The 19,211-nt window shown below is 44.0% G+C and overlaps 1 protein-coding gene across 2 annotated transcripts in view; it reads left to right on the forward strand.

Annotated features, from left to right (window-relative positions):
- Positions 1 to 5,227: 5,227 nt before the first annotated feature.
- LOC135552614 (latent-transforming growth factor beta-binding protein 4-like) overlaps positions 5,228 to 19,211 on the forward strand; it is a 51,150-nt gene continuing 37,166 nt past the window's right edge. For both annotated transcript variants that reach the window (XM_064984328.1, XM_064984330.1), the window contains exons 1-2: positions 5,228 to 5,991; positions 15,314 to 15,550. In XM_064984328.1, coding sequence (XP_064840400.1) covers positions 5,706 to 5,991; positions 15,314 to 15,550 — 523 coding nt within the window. In that variant the 5' untranslated portion in view covers positions 5,228 to 5,705. The remainder of the gene's footprint in view (positions 5,992 to 15,313; positions 15,551 to 19,211) is intronic.

A 19,211-nucleotide genomic window follows, 5' to 3' on the forward strand; every position in this document is an offset into this window, starting at 1 on the left:
ACTTTGAGTTTTTTCCCCCCTGCAAATATTTGTGTAAGAGGTCCTTCTCTAAATTCCTCCATCGGTTTAATAGCTTTAGTACCCCTCGCCCCCCCTCTTCTCTTGAGTGGCAAGCAGGAGCATTGTGGATGAACAGTTGCTGTGTATGAATAAAGCCATTGTAAGCACAAGAGAGAGAATTCATTCCCCCTCCCTTTGCAATCCCCTATAGGCTAAGATTTGACCGGGCCATAGACCAATGAAGTGATCTTTCATTTTTTTTTTTAAGTCACCTTTATTTAACTAGGCGAGTTAGTTAAGAACAAATTCTTATTTACAATGACACGTTTAGTCCTCTCTGTCATTTCAGTTTTCATGCCTGTCATTCACACTTGGTAATCTCACTAAAGAAACTTAATTTTAAAACAAACAAAGAATTATCACACCCCGTTTAAGGGTCATGTGGGCAGCTTTTTCCAATCGTCCAATCTCTTCATAATGTTGATCTGCTGTTTCACCTTGAACCTAATTAAAACAAGGCTGGAGTAAAACCCTGCAAACATAAAGGCCATCCAGGACCAACTTCAAAGGCCATTGCCAAAGGCCACCATCGCTCACACAGACGTATACACACTCAACCTAAAAAATAAAGAAATGGAATAATTTATCTGAGCAAACCAGAAACCTTTCAATATATAACTTCAAACAATACTTGAAAAGCATTTAAATATAATACATAGGAAAGTTGTACTGGACTATGGTAGGTGAAGAATCAATCTATCTTTTTAGACTGTTCGAGTATTTATCCGGTCAATATGTCAGTGTATTATTTGTTTGTAACCGTGTGTTTATAAGTGAAAATGTGATCGTGCTTTAATGTTTAAGGACTCTTGGAAGATTAGTCCAAAAGAGGACTAAAATAAATCCTAATAAAATCAAACCTCCATGAAGATAAACCACACACACACACACGCACACACTTCAGTATAACACTTCAGTTCCATTCTTGATCCTTTACAGAGCCACTAGACTGATTGATAGTATTTTGGTAGCTGTTGCTTCCATGCCTTGAGGGGCATTCTGTTGTACATGGAGCAGAGCTTCCTGTTTTGTAATTGGAATAATAGTCCTATCTGTAGAAAATGTGGATGTGTGTGTGTGTGTGTGTGTGTGTGTGTGTGTGTGTGTGTGTGTGTGTGTGTGTGTAGGACTGGACTGGTCTGGACAACTGGCAGAGCGATTGAGTGCACTGAGACAGAGACTCGGGCTGCACTAAACGTCCTGCACGGTGAAACGTTGCGTTCGGATTCATACAATTTACTGGCTATTTAACAGCTTTTTGCTACAGTACCAGACAAAAGTTTGGACACACCTATTCATTCAAGGGTTTTTCTCTATTTTGACTATTTTATACATTGTAGAATAATAGTGAAGACATCAAAACTATAAAATAACACTTATGGAATCATGTAGTAACCAAAAAAGTGTTAAACGAAGCTAAATATATTTGAGATTTGAGATTCTTCAAAGTAGCCACCCTTTGCCTTGATGACAGCTTAGCACACTCTTGGCATTCTCTCGACCAGCTTCATGAGATAGTCACCTGGAATGAATTTCAATTAACAGGTGTGTCTTGTAAAAAAAATATTTGTGTAATTTCTTAACCTTCTTAATGCATTTGAGACAATCAGTTGTGGCAAGATAGGGTTGGTATACAGAAGATAGCCCTATTTGGTAAAAGACCAAGTCCATATTCGTCGCCAGACCCACTGGCTCCAGGTCATCTACAAGTCCATGCTAGGTAAAGCTCCGCCTTATCTCAGTTCACTGGTCATGATGGCAACACCCACCCGTAGCACGCGCTCCAGCAGGTGTATCTCACTGATCATCCCTAAAGCCAACACCTCATTTGCCCACCTTTCCTTCCAGTTCTCTGCTGCCTGTGACTGGAACGAATTGCAAAAATCGTTGAAGTTGGAGACTTTTATCTCCCTCACCAACTTTAACATCTGCTATCTGAGCAGCTAACCGATCGCTGCAGCTGTACATAGTCCATCGGGAAATAGCCCACCCAATTTACCTACCTCATCCCCATACTGTTTTTTATTTTATTTACTTTTCTGCTCTTTTGCACACCAGTATCTCTACCTGTACATGACCATCTGATCATTTATCACTCCAGTGTTAATCTGCTAAATTGTAATTATTCGCCTACCTCCTCATGCCTTTTGCACACAATGTATATAGACTCTTTTTTTTCTTTTTTTTCTACTGTGTTATTGACTTGTTTATTGTTTACTCCATGTGTAACTCTGTGTTGTTGTCTGTTCACACTGCTATGCTTTATCTTGGCCCGGCCGCAGTTGTAAATGAGAACTTGTTCTCAACTAGCCTACCTGGTTTAACAAAGGTGAAATAAAATAAAAAATAAAATATTAAAGCACAAATAAGCAAAGAGAAATGACAGTCCATTTTTACTTTTAAGACATGAAGGTCAGTCAATCCGGAAAATGTAAAGAACTTTGAAAGTCGCAAAAAACATCAATCGCTATGATGAAACTGGCTCTCATGAGGACCGCCACAGGAAAGGAAGACCCAGAGTTACCTCTGCTGCAGAGGATCAGTTCATTAGAGTTACCATCCTCAGAAATTGCAGCCCAAATAAATGCTTCACAGAGTTCAAGTAACAGACACATCTCAACATCAACTGTTCAGAGGAGACTGTGTGAATCAGGCCTTCATGGTCAAATTGCTGCAAAAAAAACACTACTAAGGACACCAATTAGAAGTAGAAGAGACTTGCTTGTGCCAAGAAACATGAGCAATTAACATTAGACCAGTGGAAATCTGTCCTTTGGTCTGATGAGTCCAAATGTGAGATTTTTGGTTCCAACCGCCGTGTCTTTGTGAGAGACAGAGTAGGTGAACGGATGATCTCTGCATGTGTGGTTACCATCATGAATCATGGATGATGAGGTGTGATCGCGTGGGGGTGCTTTACTGGTAACACTGTCAGTGTTTTATTTAGAATTCAAGGCACACTTAACCCGCATGGCTACCATAGCATTCTGCTGCGAAACGCCATCCCATCTGGTTTGGACAATGACCCAAAACACACCTCCAGGCTGTGTGAGGGCTATTTGATCAAGAAGGAGAGTGGTTGAGTGCTGCATCAGATGACTTAGCCTCCACAATCACCCGACCTCAACCCAATTGAGATGGTTTGGGATAAGGAAAAGCAGCCAACAAGTGCTCAGCATATGTTGAAACTCCTTTAAGACTGTTGGAAAAGCATTCTGGTTGAGAGAATTCCAAGAGTGTGCAAAGCTGTCATCAAGGCAAAAGGTGGCTTCTTTGAAGAATCTAAAATCCCAAATATATTTTGAATTGTTTAACACTTTTTTTGTTTCCTACTTTATTCTTATATGTGTAATTTCATAGTTTTGATGTCTTCACTATTATTCTACAATGTAGAAAATAGTAATAAAGAAAAACCCTTGAATGAGTAGGTGTGTCCAAACTTTTGACTGGTACTGTATAGCTAGAAAATACCAACCTTGGAACATTTTTATGGCAGTATTTGAAAGGTTATAAGTGAATGCTAATTGGACTACAGTTTTTCCACTGGCTAATATCCCTAATAAAACATTCAAAAAGGAGGCAAAACAATCTGCTGTGACCTCATTGACCCGTACTAGAAAACATTGTGAACACCTGTCCTGAGCAGACACCAATCCTCCTCCTCCTCCTCCTCCTCCTCCTCCTCCTCCCCCAGCAAGACAGGAACCCACAGTCCAGACCCAGACGGCTCGTCCCAGCGGTAGCATGGTAATTTACTGTGTTTCCTAGCCTACACCAAGCCCCCCCTCTCTCTCTTTCTGGCAGTGTATCTCACCTCCCAGCCTCCAAGTCCTGGCCCAGAATGACGCACCACCTTGAGCTCCAGGTGCGGATCAGACCAGTGGTGCAGTGCCTCCACAGGTGGTTCAGACACTTCATATAAGGGATGACCACTGACCACAGTACCAGTGTACCTGTAGTTTGTTTTATAGCAAATGCTCTTATCCAGAGCGACATACAGGATCAATTAGGGTTAAGTGCCTTGCTCAAGGTCACGTCGACACAATCTCAAGGATTCAAATCAGCAACCTTTCAGTTACTGGCCCAATCCTCTAACCACTCGGCTACCAGTTCTCTCTGGGTTCTAGTTTGGTCCATTCCCATGAGCTATATTACGTCATTCTCCCAGATTTGTTGATGACCCGTATAAGCTTCAAGTCAAACATAATTCTTTCAGTACTTAACCTTACCAAGCCTTTGATGTGGCCTAGGGCCTTGGTGAAGTGGACTGGCGCGTGCCTCGCTCGCTGTCCTCACAGGTCTTCCAGGTTTTATACTGATGTAGTAATACTGGTGAAACTGGAGATGTGGTCTGTAATGGGGCACCTGTGTTTGAGCCCAGTCCAACGCAGCTGTTGGTCTTCCAAACTCGACAAGGAATTTCTGCTTATGCTTTGTTTCGGGGTTAATCATAAGTGAACATAAAGAACACGTCATGTTTGTAAATCTAACGACCATACAGTTTTAGTTAGTAACTTTTTGACATTACAATGAATTTCTTTGTCAATTGGTTTTATATTTTCCATTCTTTACCATTCCTTTCCTAGCTAAATAATGAGGTGTTTCCATCAACCTCCTTTTTTTCCTGGGTTTATATTCCGGGGTTTATATTCATGAATGACCATAAAAGGATTCTTTAACATTTGTCTCCTATAGTTTTCTCAGGTAGTGAAAGTGATGTGATTTCACCCGAGATGGCCTACAGGTCCAAGTGCTTAGAGCGGTAAGAGTGATGTGAGCCAATGCAACGTGGATGCAACGTGGATGGCACGTTGCTCAGGCATGAGCTGGCTTGGTAAGGCAACAGGTTTAATGCACATTGTGTAAGTCACAGAAGAGCCTGTGGGGCTTGTGAAATGACATCTCAGAAAATGCGTAGCGAAAGGAAAAGAATTTCCCTCCTCTTCCCCCCTGCCTTATGAGCAGAGAGAGAGAGAGAGAGAGAGATGACTCACCACCACAGTTTACAATGCCAGCGAGGACCTGAAACTCAAACCTTGACTCACCCCCCCCCACCCCACCCCACCCCGCCCTCCTTGTGGTCTCTTCCTCAGATGACAGGACGGTCCATGTTATGAAACTAGAGGGAGGAGTGGGGAGTATAAGGAATAGGGGGGGAAACAAAACAGATTACAGTTACAGCATAACGGCAGGGCACAGAGACATGGTTAGGGGCTGCAGTGGAGAGTTAGCAGTACAGGGTGATAGATTGGATCCCTTATAAACATTGTGTTTGGAGGCTCGACCAGAGCATTCTCGCTGTACTGCTTCCAAATAAGTGGACAGGCACTAAGCAAGCTTAAAAAAAACACACTTGTGCGGGTGCTTCTCTCGTCAAGGTTCTTCATTTCTTTGGTTGGTGTGTTTAGGGAAAAAAAGGAAAGGAAGCACTGGGTCTGTTCTTTTTTTCCTCCCTCTTTCTTCCTTTCCCTCCTCGTCCTGCACCAGTTGCAAGAGAGAGTGTGATTGAACAAAGCGTAAGAGTAAGCGTGGAGTTCACTGGCCTTCTCTCACACCTCTTCCTGCCGTTGTGCGGCAGCTCTTCTTCCTGGACCTCTGTGGTGCCTCTTCCCCGTGGGATGCATCGGCAGTAATCGGACGGCACCATGCTCCAGCTCAGACCCAGGTTCAGGCTCCTACCGCTGCTCTACCTCTGCTTCGTCTTCTTCCCCCTTCCAGCCAGAAACCAGACCGCCGGCCACCGAGGAGGAACGGCAGCAGGGGCAGGAAGGAGAGGAGCTGAGCGCATCAAGGTGCTCTTCACCCCGACCGTCTGCAAGGTGCGCTGCACCCAGGGACGCTGCACCAACTTCTGCGAGCAGGGCAATGTGACCGCCCTCTACGTCAGTGAACAGGGGGACCGGGCTGCGCTGGGACCGGGCTTCAGAGTCTGTAAGTTTCTTACCTTATCTCATTTCTTACCTCTGTTTACCATCTCTCTCTGTAAGCGTGCAGTATACTGTAGTCTCTCCTAGCCATAAGTAGCCAGAGGAGTCACTGGTGGTGGAGACCGGTTTGGGAGAATGGTATGGGTTAGACCTTAAATGTGGACAGGTTGGAGAGATGAGAGAGAGAGACATGTGCATACAGGGGGGGGGGGGGGGTTAGGCAAAAACAGAAGGATTGTCTCCCCTCCAGCACCTTGAAGAATGTATGACCAAACATCAGGGTTAATGTACTCTTTGATGGATCCATTCTACATGCCAGGGAATCTCTGTCTCCTCTCAGACTGTGTGTGTTTGTGTGTGATCATATGACAGTGATTCATTTGTTCTTTGCATGTTCTTTGCATGTATTCTGTCTGTTGCCATATTAATAGTGTTGCCATCTGCATGGGCGAGACAGACAGACCATCCATGAAACATTATGACTTGTTTTCTTTAATGAGAATGGTCCATATTTCCATAGAAATTACACTGAACAAATATATAAATGCTGCAACATGCAGCAATTGAAAGATTTGACTGTGGTCCAGTTCATATATGGAAATCAGTCCATTTAAATAAATTCATTAGGCCCTAATCTATAGATTTTACATGACTGGGAAAACAGATATGCAACTGTTGGTCACAGATACCTTAAAAAAGGTAGGTGCGTGGACCAAAAAAAACCCGTCAGTATTTGGTGTGACCACCATTTTCCTAATGCAGCGCGACACATCTCTTTTGCATAGAGTTGATCGGACAGTTGATTATGGCCTGTGGAATGTTGTCCCACTCCTCTTCAATAGCTGTGCGAAGTTGCTGGATATTGGTGGGAACTGGAACACGCTGTCGTACATGTCAATCCAGAGCATCCCAAACATGCCCAATGGGTGACATGCAGGCCATGGAAGAACTGAGACATTCTCAGCTTCCAGGAATTGTGTACAGATTCTTGCGACATGGGGCTGTGCATTGTCATGATGAATGGTACGATAATGGGCCTCAGGATCTTGTCATGGTATCTCTCTGCATTCAAATTGCCATCGTTAAAATGCAATTGTGTTTGTTGTCTGTAGCTTATGCCTGCCCATAGCTATCCAAGTGGCTGTTCTCAGACGAGCCGCAGGTGAAGAAGCCGGATGTGGCGGTCCTGGGCTGGCGTGGCTACACTTGGTCTGAGGTTGTGAGGCCAGTTGGACATACTGCCAAATTCTCTAAAATGACATTGGAGGCTGCTCATGGTAGAGAAATGAACATTAAATCCTCTGACAAAAGTTCTGGTGGACACTCCTGCAGTCAGCATGCCAATTGCATGCTCCATCAAAATTGGATGTGGTATTGTTGTGTGACACAACTGCACATTTTAGAGTGGCCTATTCTCCCCAGCACAAGGTGCACCTGTGTAATGTTCACGCTGTTTTAATCAGCTTGTTGATATGTCACACGTGTCAGGCGGATGGATTATCTTGGCAAAGGAGAAATGCTCACTAATAGGGATGTAAACAAATTTGTTCACCAAATTTGAGAGAAATCACCTTTTTGTGCGTATGGAACATTTCTGAGATCTTTTATTTCATGGGACCAACACTTTACCTGTTGTGTTTATATTTTAGTTCAGTATACATTCCATATCAGACTTTCCCTTCAAGTCATTTTGACGGAAGTTAGTGAAGTGTGCCTCTAGCGACCCACAATGAGACTCTGGGCAAGCCAGAGAAGACATGAGTTGAAGAGTTTTACAGGCCAGCTGGATTCAGCCGATTCTCTGTTTGTTGTTGCTGAGCGTCAAGAAGACGCACAAGCCCAGTCTCCTACTGTATATCACTGCTCTCACACTTAACCCCAAGCCCAGTCTCCTACTGTATATCACTGTTCTCACACTTAACACCAAGCCCAGTCACCTACTGTATATCACTGCTCTCACACTTAACACCAAGCCCAGTCTCCTACAGTATATCACTGCTCTCACACTTAACCCCAAGCCCAGTCTCCTACAGTATATCACTGCCATCAACATGCAGGTGCACAGAGGAGATATATCTTAAACCACATGCAGGGTTATATTCACGCTCCGTGGCAGAAAGAAAATACAGGGGAGGAAATAAAGCGGTATCTTTACCGCCCCTCCCCCTTCTCTCTCACTATCTCTCTTTATCTCTCTCTCTCACCATCCCTCTCTCACCATCTCTCTCACCATCTCTCTCTTGCTCTTTCACCACCATCTCTCTCTCTCTCTCTCTTAGCCTCTTTATGTATTCACCCTTCCTCTTGTTGCCCAGTTTGTTGTAATCCTGCGTTAATCACTTCTGTAATTCGTGGGTGCAACTTCTTTACACACTCACTGCCTCCTAGACTGAGACGTTAAGACAGACCGACACAAGACTCCAAATCCATCCTGGGATTAAGTGGAGATTAGCTGCATTTGTTCAGTAATAAAACTACATTTCAGTGACCAGACCACGGCTGCCTCGTGTCTGACTAATCCGAGAGACGTGTGTGTTTTTGTCTGTGTTTTGATACGCCGGGCCAGAATGATTGTACTTCCTCATAGTTTCTGAACAAGCCTTAGTTTTATGTTCTGAGCCAGAGTGCCTTAACCCTACACGGGGGCCTTGTAGATGTTTGATAGTTGAGATGAGAGGAGTTAGTTGCATAATGTTTGGAAATTATGGACGGACACGACTAGGGCCGTTGCATATTTTATTTTTATTGATTTGTTGAACTTTTTAGTTAACTAGGTAAGTAAGTTAATTAAGAACAAATTATTATTTGCAATGTCGGCCTACAAAAAGGCAAAAGGCCTCCTACGGGGACAGGGATTTTCTATTTATTTATTTGTATTTTATTTAACCTTCATTTAACTAGGAAAATCAGTTAAGAACAAATTCTTATTTACAATGACGGCCAATCCCGGCCAAACCCAATTGTGCGCCGCCCTATGGGACTCCCAATCATGGCCAGATGTGATGAAGCCCGGATTCGAACCAGTTACTGCAGTGACCCCTCTTGCACTGAGATGCTGTGTCTTAGACCGCTGTGCCACTTGGGATTATAAAAAAAAAGATTTTAAAATACATTTTAAAAAGGATAGGACAAAACGTCACGTCACGACAAGAGAGACACCACAACACAAAGAGAGACCTAAGACGACAACATAGCATGGCGTCTTAGATCTCTCTTTGTGTTGTGGTGTCTCTCTTGTCGTGACGTGACGTTTTGTCCTATCCTTTTTAAAATGTATTTTAAAATCTTTTTTTTTTTACATAGCATGGCATATGAAGCTAATCACAGCCACGTGTTTCTTGTAATAGCCCCATGTCCATCGGTGCTGTCTTGTTGCCATCATCACATCATTTATATAACAACCTCTGGTTTAGAGGGGGTGGGAATGAATGCACAAGATGACCATGTGATGTCATGCTTAAGATGACTGCCTTGAAGATGGCTCTTGAATTACCTAGATTATATAACGTCGAAGTAAACTTGGAGTCACACGATGACATATTGTGTGGTCCTCCCACTATGTTGGGAAAGCATGCAATTTATCTGGCAACGGATGAAATAAATGAGGATGAACTTCACAGGGTGGTGAAAGTGCTCGGTGATGAGCTTGATGCTCCTTTCCGATAAATATCGAGGGTCTTATTCTGGTGACATGATGATGACGCTTGGCTGTCGTTTGACGAATAAAAATGATCTCGTTCTTTTGTCCATAATAATCTCATCATGTAGGCTATATGTGCGCTCTAGCCAACAGCGTGCAGATAGCGCTCAACATTCTTTGTGAGAAAACCATCAGTGGAGTTGAAAATGCACAGAAACTCTGAACTTTTTTTCTTTTTAAGTACTTGGGAATTTAACCGCAAAATGTATTTTTACGTGCACTACGTCATCACATACAGCCTTTTATCTGCAAAAAGTACATGTGATGGAAACACATCTCTGGTGGGAAAATGTGCATATTGTTTTCAATGTGGATTTTAGAATATTATCATTCAAATCTGTCGCCTATTGGATGGAAACCTAGCTAATGTAAATAGCCAGGGTAGGCATTTGATTACCTGTTCAGCAGTCTTATGACTTGGGGGTAGAAACTGTTCAGGAGCCTTTTGTTCCCAGTACCGCTTGCCGTGTGGTAGCAGAGAAAACTGTCTATGACTTGTTTGGCTGGAGTCTTTGGCAATTTATATGGCCTTCCTCTGACACCACCTGGTATAGAGGTCCTGGATGGCAGGAAGTTTGGCCCCAGTGGTGTACTGGGCCGTACCCACTACCCTCTGTAGCGCCTTGTGGTCGAATGCCCAGCAGTTACCATGCCAAGCGGTGACGCAGCCAGTCAAGATGCCCTCAATGGTGCAGCTGTAGAACTTTTTGAGGATCTGAGGGACGATACCAAATCTTTTCAGCCTCTTGAGGTGGAAGAGTCGTTGTCGTGCCCTCTTCACAACTCTGTTGGTGTGTTTGGACTATGTTAGGTCCTTTGTGATGTGGACACTGAGGAACTTGAAGCTCTCGACCCACTCCATTACAGCCCCGTCGATGTGAATGAGGGCGTGTTCGGCCCCTCCATCTCCTGTAGTCTACGATAAGCTCCTTTAACTTGCTGATGTTGAGGGAGAGGCTTTTGTCCTAGCACCACAATAGCCAGGCCTCTGACCTCCCTATAGGCTGTCTCGTCATCGGTGATCAATCTGGCCTACTATCGTTGTGTCATTGGCAAACTTAACGATGGTCTCGGAGTCGTGCGTGCTGTAGGCATGTTTCCCAATGTAGGCCTATGTCTCCAGTCAACTTTGAACATTGCATTCATTCATAATAACCCAGACTTGGTAAGCTTTAAATAGCTGCCAACCCAGTTGTTTGTTTTCCCATCACCTGAGTAATGAGTAATACCCCATATCTTGTGTAAACGGGCTCAGGGAAAGTCACCTCCCCTTTTGTCTGCGTACCACACGTCTGGTTTATAGGCTTGTTCCTGGACTGAATGATGTCAGCGCGAAGTCACACACGTACAAACAAGACCACCACCCCCCCCCTCCTCCATGCACACATACCATGTTAGTGGCCGGTAACATGTCAGGTGGGGTAGCATGAAACAGACAGACCAGGAACAATGGTCTCATTCTCCTCTAGCACCATGCATGTTAAATTAGACAGACAGTAGACAGTGCTCCACTGTACACTTGTGTAAATTACACTATTGTTTTGTCTTTCCATACTTACAGTATAGTCTCTCTCTCTCTCTGGTCCTATTGGCTATGACCCAGTTGATGCCCTCTATCACAGACATGTGAAAAAATGCCTGGTCAGGCAGAAGTGGCCAACGGAGCCCAAAATATCTCTGTGAATATCTCGGTGCATATTTAACCGTTCAAAGAGAGATCAAACTGCCCAGCTATTCAAAACGAGGTGCTATGGAAAAGTTGATCTGGGGTGGTTTGGGACAACTGCCATTATGATTAGTCTTATTGTTGCAGTTGGACCTCGTGATCTCATGCTGATTGCCAGCTGCACTGTGGCAAACTAGATGAAAAACTACAGTGAGTCTAGTTGCAAGTAAGCTTTTCATTGTACCGTGTGCACTACGCTGTGTCCTTTGTGTATGATGAATAAACTTTGATTTGATTCCAAATTGCCAACTGCTTTGTTTGAGTCAAGTTGCATTGCTGGTATTAACTCTGCGTTCACCTGATAATTACTCTTCAGCTTTCTGCTGTAATGTATCTTCCTCGCCCACACTGAGGAGTATTCGGGGTTGACTTGCTAAGGGTACAGGCCGGGTGTGCATGAGGACATCATGGGTTAAGCATCTCTGTTCAGGATGTGGAAACTATGGCCAGCTGAACCTTCCTTCTCATGCATGCAAATAGGGAGCCCAAATGGCATGTTTCTTTGAGTTGCCTCAAAACATCTCCCTGTACACACACACACACACAAACACACACACACACACACACACACACACACACACACACACACACATACACAAACACACACACACACACACACACTTTATTATTCTTTCCAGGGAGGTCAGCCTTGAAGTACATACAGCATCCTCCAAGGCCTAGCTGTAAAGCCTGGGGAGACAGGAAGTGATTTCACGGGGTTCCACTGGTGTCCCACCATCATTTAGACAGGTAATGTGCCTCTAAACACCAATTAAACAGCCTCTGGTGAAAACTTAAGCTCTACATGGTGTGATAAACCTGTTGTTCCACACTGGCCTGAGAGATGTACTGCATTACATGGATATGAGTGCAGTGAAAGGGAAGGGATCTTCTTTGAGAAGAGAGGGCTGACGTTGTGGGTCTCATGGAGGGCCTGCGAGGAACTGGGTAGCTGCTCACATCACTGTCTTTCATGTGAGGCACCTGCACCTTTGTCTGGTCACCCATCCACACTGCTCTGGCCAAACGCCACGCCCACTAACATTTCTTCTCCACAATGAATCAGGTTTGCTTCCTCCCCAACGACTTCTGGAATGCGAACACATTCAAAGCGTTCTGATTGGTCCCAGAAACCGATGGGTTGGACCAGAGCTGGTCTACATGAATCAGGAATCACGTCATTTTTGACATCAGCACAAACGACGTCTGGGATGGTAGGTTCAGACTCATGGGTGGAGCGATTGATAGAGCAGCGGAATTAAATTCAGGATGAGTCGCCAGGCAACCTGCACCCTCCCCTCTCTCTTTCTATCTTTCTCTCACTCTGTCTTTCTGCCTCTCTCGTTACCCATTCTGTCCCTCACTCTGTCTGTCTTGTTTTGTCTGTTCTTCGTCTCTCTTTCGCTCTCTCTCTCTTTCGCTCTCCCTCTCTCTTTCTGTCTTTCTTGATCTCTCTCTCTCTGTCTTTCTTGATATCTCTATACCTAATTTCTCCTCTCCCTGTGTAAAATCTGGTGGATGGTCCGTTGCATCTGGAGGGACGCACACATTCGACTCGGAGCAAACAATTAGGTCACCTTCTCAGTTTGCATACTGCACATGACCTCATCACCACGGCTACGCCACAGCGGGGAATACACACACTGATACACTGCATATGCTCAACTCATGATTTCTCCACCGGAAACCTACTCCATACAGCAGAACGCTGCTGCTCTAGCCCTGGAAGCAGGACACAGGCTCTCTGCGATAGGAACCTAGAGAACTCCTAAGCCACTGTACTGTAAATTCCTCTTGTAAAAAGCCTTTTCCTGACAAAAACACCAACCTTTTTCCTGTTCCTCGCCATGGCCTCTGGAACAATGGGCAAGAGCATGACAGAAACTGAGAAAAGTGACCTGTACGGTAGTTACCCCAATGCTGACACGCTCACTGGAGCCCAGAGGACTTGGTATTCAGACGGAAAATCAATTCTGTGCCACCCCTAGGGAAAGGAAGAACACTCAAAATGATGGATCAGTGTGTACTTTGGACAGCCTTCAGCTGCCGTCGTCTTTCCAGGTTCCGAAAGGCTCTGGGAAAGGTGAAGGCATATAATCAGTGTGACTGTCGGGACCTCATACAGTCCAATAGTTGGGTTTTACAGTATCCTCTCCAAACCACTCTGATGAGATGTTCACCTCAGAGGAAACAGCTTTAGCTGAACTCTCTGTCTTGATTGCAGACTCATTTGAGTGGTAAATTACCACAGAACACAAACGCAAAGAGTGTACTCTTAAGGATCTAACACTTTTGTTTTTCAATTTTGGCCTAAAATAACATATTCAAATCTAACTTCCTGAAGCTGAGTCAAGGATATGCATGTTCTTGATTTGAAAGAAAACACTTTGAAGTTTGTGGAAATGTGAAAATAATGTAGGATAATATAACACATTAGATCGGGTAAAAGATTATACAAAGAAAAAAACATGCGTTTTCTATATTTTTTTCTCCATCATCAAGACTTAGGAGTCTAGGTGCAATTTAGATTTTGGCCACGAGATGGCAGCAGTCCATGTGCAAAGTTTTAGACTGATCCAATGAACCTTTGCATTACTGTTCAAAATGTTGTATCAAGTCTGCCCAAGTGTGCCTAATTGTTTTTTTGGATACATTTTCAGGTACAAAACTGTGCACTCTCCTCAAACATTAGCATGGTATTATTTCACTGTAATAGCTACTGTATATTGGACAGTGCAGTTAGATGAAGAAGAATTTAAGCTTTCTGTCTATATTAAACATGTCCTGGGAAATGTTCTTGTTACTTACAACGTCATGCTAATCACATTAGCGCACGTTAGCTCAAATGTCCCGTGGGGGACCCACCGATCCTGTAGAGGTTTAAGAGAGAGAAGGTTTGTGTTCTACCCAGTGACAATATGGATAGAAAGTCACACAAGTAGGTTTATCAGTGCATTCATATTTGTCTATTTCTCTCTCGCTCGCTCACTTACTCACTCTCTTTCTCCTCCCCTCACTCTCTCACCCCTCCCTCCCTCTGTCATACTGCGTTAGATATTGTTTACTTACGAGGTTGAGTTGATCCTTCTGGCCCAGTGTATGATGGACAGACAGTTGGCCAAGGAGATGCATAATGGACTGATTATAGATGCTGGAAAGATAATTCTGTTCAGCTAACTGCCAGGCATCTCTCTCTCTCTCTTTATCTCTCTCTCTCTCTCTCTCTCTCTCTCTCTCTCTCTCTCTCTCTCTCTCTCTCTCTCTCTGTCTAGCTGCAGTGCCATGGTCAATTAATTTCCATGGACTTGGGCATGGGCCAGGGCCAAGTTTTCCAACGTTGTTATTATTATTATTATTATTATCATGAGCATTAATACACCACAGCCATGTGATATGGAAAGCATGTGGTGGTGGACAGAGTAAGCAGAGGCATGGCTTTCATCAGCGTGCTGCTTGTCTTGTTTTCCATTCATTGTGATAAAAACGGGGGAAACATTGTGTGCTCTGTTGTTTTTGAATAGCATTGTTTACAGTGTGTCCAAACTGTCTATCAATTGTATATGTCACAAGGACACATGTTGGATGTTTCCCCTTGTTTTCTTGGTTGGCCAGGTGGGCGTAAAAGTGTTCGACCCCGCCCTTTGTTTTGTAATGGGATCTGAATCGTGAGATTGTGTTGTTACATTTGAACGGCAACAGGGAGGAACTCTTGGCCCTAATGGTAACTGAACCATGGAAATCACTACCTGACATCAAACAATACGGTTATTGTTTCTCTCAGTGCCGGAGTTCAATTTCAGCTGTTGATGTCTTGGACTCCATATTTCTCCCTCACTGCGGTCAGAGTTTACAGAGCCGTTCTGTTTCCCTCCCTCCCTCCCTCCTCTGTTTCTCCTCCAGTCCTGTGCCCCATGTTGTGTCAGAACGGAGGGGTCTGCATCCAGAAGGATCGCTGCCTCTGCCCGCCAACCTTCACCGGCAAGTTCTGCCACATCCCCGTGGCCACGCCCTCCACCAATGACATCGAGAAGCCTCCGCGCAGCCCCTCGGTGCTGGCCAGTCAGCAGCTGCTGTCCCAGTCGGAGTACATTCTCCCCCTGCAGAGCCAGCAGCAGAGCCACAGTCAGCCCAGCGGTGGTAAGTGTGACAAGGCCGGCCTCGTTGGTGGCACTGGTGGGATCTGAATGGAGATGAGAAAATGTATACGTTAGACAAAAATCCAATGTCTCTAGTGAAGGAGCCTCTACTTGACAGTAAGACTGGGATAAAAACGTCAAGTAGAACTCTAGAATGAGCACCACGACAGCTAATTCTCTGCATATTGACGGACTGATACTGAAATGAAAGAAAACAGCGGGTTTTTTTTTTTTAAACGATCAAATGAACCCTCATTATTTGCCTGATAATGCATGACAAATGATGATTACGTCTGATAGTTGGTCATCTGTGGTTTTGGCTTTGGATGTGCAAAAATGGTCACCTAAGGTTCACGCGTCCACACAGTTACATAAAGTGTGTCTTTCCTGTAGATGAATTACTTGTCAAACTGCACCGAGTGTGCTGCACTAAAGATGACAGTAATACATGACTGTTTTCCCTTGGCCAGTGCTCAACACTTGAATTGTACCTATTGGTGCCAATCGGTAATACGCCTTGATACACGGACAGAAATTCCTCTAGGTCTCTGAGACATTCACAATCACTCATTTCCCATTGTTTTGACATCATTACAATGCACATTGAGAACACTCCGATTCGGCTACTTACGAATACTTGCTCTCACTGACTTTCCAAATGTGAATCTTTGGATGTTATGACAGCCAGATGTTTCTGACCAATTTGAATCAGTTGACATACGGTACACTCTTAGATGGTGAAGTATATTTGTACAACATGAAGAAAAGCCCAACACTGACGTTTCCCTGCATGGCGGTATATTGAGACCCTGGAAAATGCACGTCATCATATTTGCCAATCGCAACAAACTACGCAGTCGGTGAAATCTGAAGCTTTAACAGTTACACTGCAGTTACAGATGGCACTTGTTTCAGGACACAGTATGGTTAGTAATCTGCTGCTGCCTTTGAAGATGTTGTCATAAGAATGTGACCCTGAGCGCATGTGTATTTATCCATGCTCTATAAAGCTCAATGACATCAGTGTGACTTGTTTTCGCTCCAAGGGGGGCTGGTGAAACACAACCAAAGGTTAATGACATTGAAATCTAAGCAGTATGCTGAACTCATACTAACAAATGAAATGTCAGGGTCAGTTATGTTGACGAGCTGCTTCTAAATGTCCACGCTCGATTCCAGGACTGGGAGGGGAGATCTGAGGGCTTACACACTGAGGAGGCCTACTTCGAAGTGGGGGTCTTAGACTTAGCTGACCTGCCAACATAGTACCACAGTATGAGTCATAATACCCATAAATCCTAGCGGTCTAACAAGGAAATGGTTCCAATAATTTTTTTCACTATTCATTTTTCCCATAGGGGATTTTAGAAACACTTAAAGTAAGGACTGTGTTTAGTGTAGGCTTACCCTGGCGTGATGTTTTGATAACTGTGTAAATCTCTCCAGGACAAGGTGACTTTTATCAATATATTCACCTGTATTTTACCCCCCCCCAAATGAAAGGCTAATTAGCTACTAATGTGGCTATCGTGAAGAACAACAAATGCCATAATGATCTGGACGAGACTGACGAATCGAGGCAAAGGTAAGGATCTCTGGATGAACTATTAATGATCTAATGTTAGCTAAATTTAGTGATGAATAAATTGGCTACTTTTATTTAAATTGACAATTCTGTGAACTCTCTTGTGCAAGTTTTAAATTGACACAATACCTGCTAGCAACAGTGTCAGCTGGAGAAGATGTGGAGGAGCTCGCAGGGATTTTGTAGTCTTGCATGATGTCTACTTTAATGCTAATTAGCATTTTCAAATATATTGATGTCACCTTGTCCGAGAGAGATTTACATGGTTATCAAACGTCACGCCAGGGTAAGCCTTCACAAAACAAATGAATAGTGGAAAAACGATTGGAATCATTTCCCTGTTTGATTGCTAGGTATTATGGGTATTTTGATACCTACACTGTGGGGCTCTATTCTGTAGTGTTTATCATAAAACGTCTTTGTTCATGCACATCTCGCAAATCCACTTGTATCAGCAATATACTATACCTCTTTCTGATGGCAATTTTGCTACACTGATATTTGTTCTAGTGCAGCCAGGACGCTTACATTCTATTTCCTTGGCAACTTGTGATGCAATTTAGCATCACAACCACAGTTTGACAACCATCAATTGTACCACCACTTAGGGCTATGCAGCCTGTGGTGAACATCATTCAGTCATTTCCTCTCTTCGCTTTAAGGAGGAGATTTTGAATGTTCAGTTCATCTCCTTGCAGCTAAACGGCTAACCTTTCATGCGTGAACCTTGTGAGGTCACCTTTATTTTTTAGCGTGAAAAACAGACAAAGGACGAGACCTCTGTTGTGCTGTTAGGACCAGTTGTGAGGACGAGGTCGGCCATTACTGCAACACTGGCCCGTATGACACAGCCAGACAGTGGGAAGTAGTGAACAGGCAATTGAAAACAGGAATGAGAACCACAGTGTGAAGTAGTGAACAGGCAATTAAAAACGGGAATGAGAACCTACGTAGTACATTTTGTCACAACTCAAGTGGGGTGTAGACAAGCAGCGAGTAAATTCCAAATGACCTCAGAGTTAGTCTATGAACGGTTATGCGGATACCCTGCAGGGGTGAGACAATGGGATTGCTTGTTAACCACGGAGAACTGACGCCTGAGGCATGTTTGAATCCAATTGAGCCTTCTAAAATCCACAGCACGATCATAGAGCAAAAGACCCGTTTGCACTCTCATTGTTTTGGGGCAAATGAAAACACAGTCCAAACTGCATCTGTAAATGAAACATTGTGTTGGCTGCATATCTCCAGGGCCCTCGTGTAAATGGTTGCGTAAAGCCCCGAATAGTAAACCAGGTGCTATGGGCCTGATATTACGGATGGGTAGGAAGCGAAGGCTCCCAAGGTCCTGGGTCTTGATTTTAATGAGCCTTGTTCTCCACGTTCTCGTTTTTTTCAGCCTAGAACAAATCGTGCACAACCGTTCCTTTAGCATAAACAGATCTGGGACATTCAGTCACCCAGAGTTAACTGATTATCTCCTTGCCTTTTTACTCTGTAAATAAAGCCCAAGAATAGGTTGCGGTATGAGTCAGGGTCGGGCCTTTCGCTCAGTCTGGGCCTCTTGGCAGTGTGGTAGCGACACTGTGGGGGAAACGTTGTGACAACGTTTCACTCCAGTCTCTAACCGATATGAGGCTGCCATCATGACTCGCAGTAATAGCATGTTTTAGGAGAACAACCACTCCATTTTCAGACATACAGGGGCGTGGATACCCCACCCACACTTACGATCTGCTGGAGTAACAGGGCTTCACACTAGCTTCCTAACAAATTTAATTTTTATATTTTTTATTTCATTACAGGTAGGCCAGTTGAGAACAAGTTCTCATTTTACAACTGCGACCTGGCCAAGATAAAACACTAAAGACCACCATTCAATATTTACCTTTGAATTTCAACCACATCAAAGACCGTGTCACGCACCAAAGGCACCTCACATACATGGCAGCTCCCATTCATATCCACTTTCTTAGTTAGGCCGTCAGCACAAAAATGCAAAGTCAATCATTCAGCGAGTGGTAAATGTGAACGACCAGGACAGCGTTCAAGTGAGAGGTCCATCATAGGATGACCT

This window comes from Oncorhynchus masou, chromosome 13 (genome assembly GCF_036934945.1).
Source record: "Oncorhynchus masou masou isolate Uvic2021 chromosome 13, UVic_Omas_1.1, whole genome shotgun sequence".
NCBI classification, from domain to species: Eukaryota; Metazoa; Chordata; class Actinopteri; order Salmoniformes; family Salmonidae; genus Oncorhynchus; species Oncorhynchus masou.